Below are 4,664 nucleotides of genomic sequence, written 5' to 3' on the forward strand. Positions count from 1 at the left end.
AACTCGTTTTGTAGCAAAAAAAACATCGCCGCATATTTTTTTTACCGTTTTATTTGCAAAGGAAAACCTGTGGCCACGATGACTTTGATCTCGTAATTTGCTCCGTAGCTTCTATTGGAAAATGGTTGCAAAACTGCTTAAGAAAAGTTTCACAACGCATTTTAACGACTTGTTTAACTCATCTCTATCCGCAATCCAGTTATAATCTTGCATCATTTTCTTGGTGCGGTTTTTTTTGTGTGTAATGCCTAACTTGATTTTCCAAATATCTCAGCCAAAATTTTGCTTGCTAAAGGGACTTCAATTCCGGACCATAGAGTAGCGAATCATTAAAAAGTCTTACGAATCCCCTAACCCAATTAAATAATACAGTTCGTCTCTCACTATGGCTCCAGTTCAATAAAGTCTGACCTTATGATGCACGTACCGACCTGTTGGCGCGTCTCGACGCTTCTGCTGGCTTTCAGCGCTGGTGGGGCGCATGCTCAGGAGTGCACAGCGCTTCAAGAGAATGTGTTAACGTCTTCTGGCTGCCCTTCAGACTGTACAATCAATCCATGCGTGTTGTATTCGCCCTCCCAGGAAAAATCTTGTATCATGCTGGGTGCTAGTGGCCCTTGCTACAATGATAATAATTTCTTACTCCCTGGGGCTTCTACCGGATGCAACATGACTTATCAATGTTTGGATACGTTATTGTGGGATGGGAACCAATGGTTTTTAGCGCTTGATGCCAATACCGCTACTGATGAAAAGACGATGGCTTACGTGACACAAATTACTGCGCTTTCTTATGATAGCTCAACGCTCTCAGTGTACGTTTGATACTATTCGACATGATTTTGATTTTAAAGTTTTATCTATCGCATACGTTGATATAGTCAATTACAAGGTGCCCCCGTTGAGTCTTCGAGCAAGACGAATATTAAGAACATTTTGCTTGACCAGACGTTCTTTGATACACCCAACTCCGTCGTCAGTCTGTTTCTCTTAGACGTGAATTTACGCAACATCATCTCGTCTGTATCGCTCAAGACGGCATACACTACGCTGTACATGTCCAATGCCAATTTAAACGTCGTTCCGGATCAATTTGCCACATTCACCGCCATTTTAAAGCTCGATCTTTCTCTCAATTACATTAAAGAGCTGCCAGATAATACTAGCAACATCTGGACAGGACTGAATACCGTGACAGATCTCAATTTGGCAGATAATGAGCTCACAGACTTTCCCGTTGTTCTCACGAACTTGCAGACTTTAAATCTTACAGGCAATTCGTACACGACCATTCCTGATAATGTATATACCATGGCGGAATCAGGCGCACTAAAGTATCTCTTTATGGCCAATTGCAACTTTACTAATCTCCAAGTCTCGGTTTCACAATTGGCTTTGTTACAAAATCTAGCAACCTTTGAAGCTGACGTGGCAATAACTGATTGTGGTTCTGGGTTTGCACCTCTAACACTAAGTAATGCCGATGTACAACTTTGTGCCATCTCAACGTTATCCTCAAACGACGAAAGTGGTGGCAATTCATTGGCAATTGTATTGGGTGTATGTTGCAGTGTTCTCGTGCTCGCAATTGTTGGATTTGTATGGTACCGCAAGAAACATGGCGGTCATTTTGGTTCTACTAAAGGTGACTCGACAGTCTTTGGTACCGACATGGGCTCAAGTCTTACTGGTGGTGACACAACGTACGGATCATCGATTTGGGATGATCCGGATCTATTGGCTGCACGAATTGAGCATCGCGATATTGAAGCAGTCAAATTGCTCTCTCGTGGTGGATTTGGTGAAGTTTGGCTTGGTTTGTACATGAATGAAAATGTAGCAATTAAGAGATTGCTCAATGATAAGAAATCCATGCAGGATGCTTTGGCTTTTGCTACTGAAATCAAAGTTATGGCACGTTTAGATCATCCAAAGATCGTGCATTTTATTGGTGTGTCGTGGACAAATGCTTTGACTATTCAAGCTGTGACAGAGTTTATGGATTGTGGAGATCTTAAATCGCTATTGGATTCGAGTCGTGCAAGCTCGTTAACGTGGGCGAACTTAAAGTGTCAAATTGCTATTGACGTTGCAGACGCACTTGTGTACCTTCACACGCTTAATCCAAAGCTGATCCATCGCGACTTGAAGTCTCGAAATGTTCTCATTGATGCTCAAAGCGGTGCAAAACTAAGTGATTTTGGTATCTCGCGTAACCGCAGCTTTGATGAAACCATGACAGCGGGGGTGGGGACAGCACGCTGGATTGCTCCTGAAGTAATTCTGGGTGGACACTACACAGAGTTTGCTGATGTTTACTCGTTTGGTGTCGTTTTATCAGAACTTGACACGTGTAAAGCTCCATTTCACGACGCTACCAACACGAATGGCGGTAAGATGCAGGATGTAACAATCTTGCAGCTCGTGTCGGCAGGAAAATTGCAACCAAGCTTCAGTGATTCTTGTCCACATTCTATTGTGAAGCTGGCACGTGCGTGTTTGTCATTTGACCCTGCACAACGTCCAAGCGCTATTCATATTTCGTACGAGCTGCGTAAGATTATGAAAGATGAATTGTAGACTTAATAGTAGAATGAGAGAGTGCTCAAAGCTACTTGTTTGCCTTAAAAAACTTGAAAGCTTTTACCCATGTAAATCTAAATTTTATGTTAAATGGAAAGCTCCAAAAAAATTGCGAAAGCAGGACACCCCTCACATTTCTAGCTTCCATAGTGTTGAACCACCAAATTGTATACTCACCTCCTCATTGCCACCAATGCTTGCTCGTTTCTTGATTCTTTAGCTGGATGAAGGCTTGTAATTGTTTTGCAATGTCCTTTTCAGAAAACGTATCACTTTTCGCAATCGGCTCAATTCTTCTTAGAACTTCACTTTCTAGAATCTTGTACCTTTTAACCAGCAAATCATACAATGCTTCGTTAGTATATGGATTGTCTTTCTTGAACGCATTGACGTATTGTAGTATATGATGAAAGAAGATGCGATTGTGATCCGTATTCTTTCCAAGACCCACCCAATCACAAACTTGTTCAGGAGATATCCGAAGGTTCACCCAATGTTCAATCACAATTGGCTGTGTATGAAGTGCTGAGAAAGCGGATCCCAACAAAAACTCAGTTGATTTGAGATTTTGAATTGATTGAAGCCATTTAATAAGCGCAATGGTGTCCATTTTATCATCTCCATCGATCTTTTGATGCAGCATTGACTTAAGCAGCTCGGGAAAATCGTTGACGAAATATCGTCGAGATTTTGTGTAAATGTTTGACCATGAAGCAAAAATATTGTTTACGCCGTCATACATTGGCGGCAAGAGGACCCAGAACTCCATGGGGTCTTGCTTAAGCTTCTCCCACGCTTGAAAAACTCGATTGCTGATGGCACGATTAGATGCCATATACGCCAGCATATCTTCTGCAAGTGTTTTTGTGTCGCCCGACTGTCGAAGAGATTGCATTACATTCGCCATCTCTAACTCTTTTATCGTATTTGTGTTCATCAAAAGATCGTATACCCTTTGCACAAACGCTTCTCTCTCAATATTGTCTTCAGTCTGATATCTGTACGAGTTGGCATATACAAACCATTGCTTGAATTCTGGATTATCATCAATTTTGAATTGTTCAGGTCTGTTCTCAAACATTGACCACGGACTCTCTTGATCATTGAGCCGGTTTTTGTTCGCTACTGTCTGTTTGATGGGATTTGAAGTCAGATCCAGTAGCATTTTCTCTCCCACACTTTCAAAACCGGGAACATATCGAAGCCGAGAATAAAGTTCCACAAGTTGCTTATCTGTGTGCTTTGCCTTTAAAAATTGGACAAGCTCATCGTCAGTCATACCTTCACCTTGCTGTCTGCGATCAATGACTTGCGCAAGCCAATCAGGATGATTGTCAGACTTTGGAATTTCATTTGTTACTCGGGCTGTCGTGGGTTTTGATGCCATGTCTATCAGTATCCGGTCTGCAAAATTCGTCATGCCTGGAAGGGTTCGAATCCACGTACACAACTCCACTAGTTCAGCATCTGATTGTTTCGTTTTAAGCAGTTTAATGACCTCTCCATCGTCATATCGAATGCCTCGACTTCTAAGGTGCACCACGCGGTTAAGCCAATCATGAAATTCCTTGTTGTGTTTAAGGACTCCTCCATTTTTGACAACTGGTAAAAGTTCAAAGGCTTTAGTTGGGTTTGAACGCCACCAAGCCCACTTGTACGCGAGCTTGTTGATTATCTCCGATATCTTGTGGTAAAACCTTGTCAATAGATTAGACTCTGAAGCCTTCGTATCAACATGAATACCCATCCAAGTTCGCTCTTCCTGACTCTTTTCAGTGAATGTAACATTGCGATTAAAAGCTGGATGTAGGATGGAGGTGTTCGTGTACTCAGTAGATTTAGTGGATAGCTCATGACTGAGTGCACCCGAAGCATTTGAGTGTAACCCGATATATACCCACGCGAAGAGACTGAAGAGATGACGCATGGCTTCTTAGAAAGTCAGCAAATGTCTGTTTCATCTCTAGAGTAACCCGAATCGCCATCCACAAGTAGACCATGTAATTGTATATAATGTTACAAAAGAAAGACTGCAAAGAATCTTAACTTCGCTCCTAACTTCCGTAACTATTTTTTTTTTT

General features: G+C 41.9%; 2 protein-coding genes across 2 annotated transcripts; one reads left to right on the forward strand and one right to left on the reverse strand.

The window, feature by feature from the left end:
• Window positions 1-417: 417 nt before the first annotated feature.
• Window positions 418-2,580, forward strand: PHALS_05409 (tkl protein kinase; the record flags this gene model as incomplete). Its single annotated transcript, XM_024722977.1, has 2 exons — window positions 418-815; window positions 882-2,580. The coding sequence occupies 2 exons, from the start codon at window positions 418-420 to the stop codon at window positions 2,578-2,580; spliced, it is 2,097 nt and encodes a 698-aa protein (XP_024574000.1).
• Window positions 2,581-2,764: 184 nt separating this feature from the next.
• On the reverse strand, window positions 2,765-4,510 carry PHALS_05410 (uncharacterized protein; the record flags this gene model as incomplete). Its single annotated transcript, XM_024722978.1, has 1 exon — window positions 2,765-4,510. One exon carries the CDS (start codon window positions 4,508-4,510, stop codon window positions 2,765-2,767), a length of 1,746 nt encoding a protein of 581 aa, XP_024574001.1.
• Window positions 4,511-4,664: the final 154 nt, after the last annotated feature.

Source organism: Plasmopara halstedii, assembly GCF_900000015.1.
Source record: "Plasmopara halstedii genome assembly, contig: Scaffold_289, whole genome shotgun sequence".
Lineage (NCBI taxonomy): Eukaryota > Oomycota > Peronosporomycetes > Peronosporales > Peronosporaceae > Plasmopara > Plasmopara halstedii.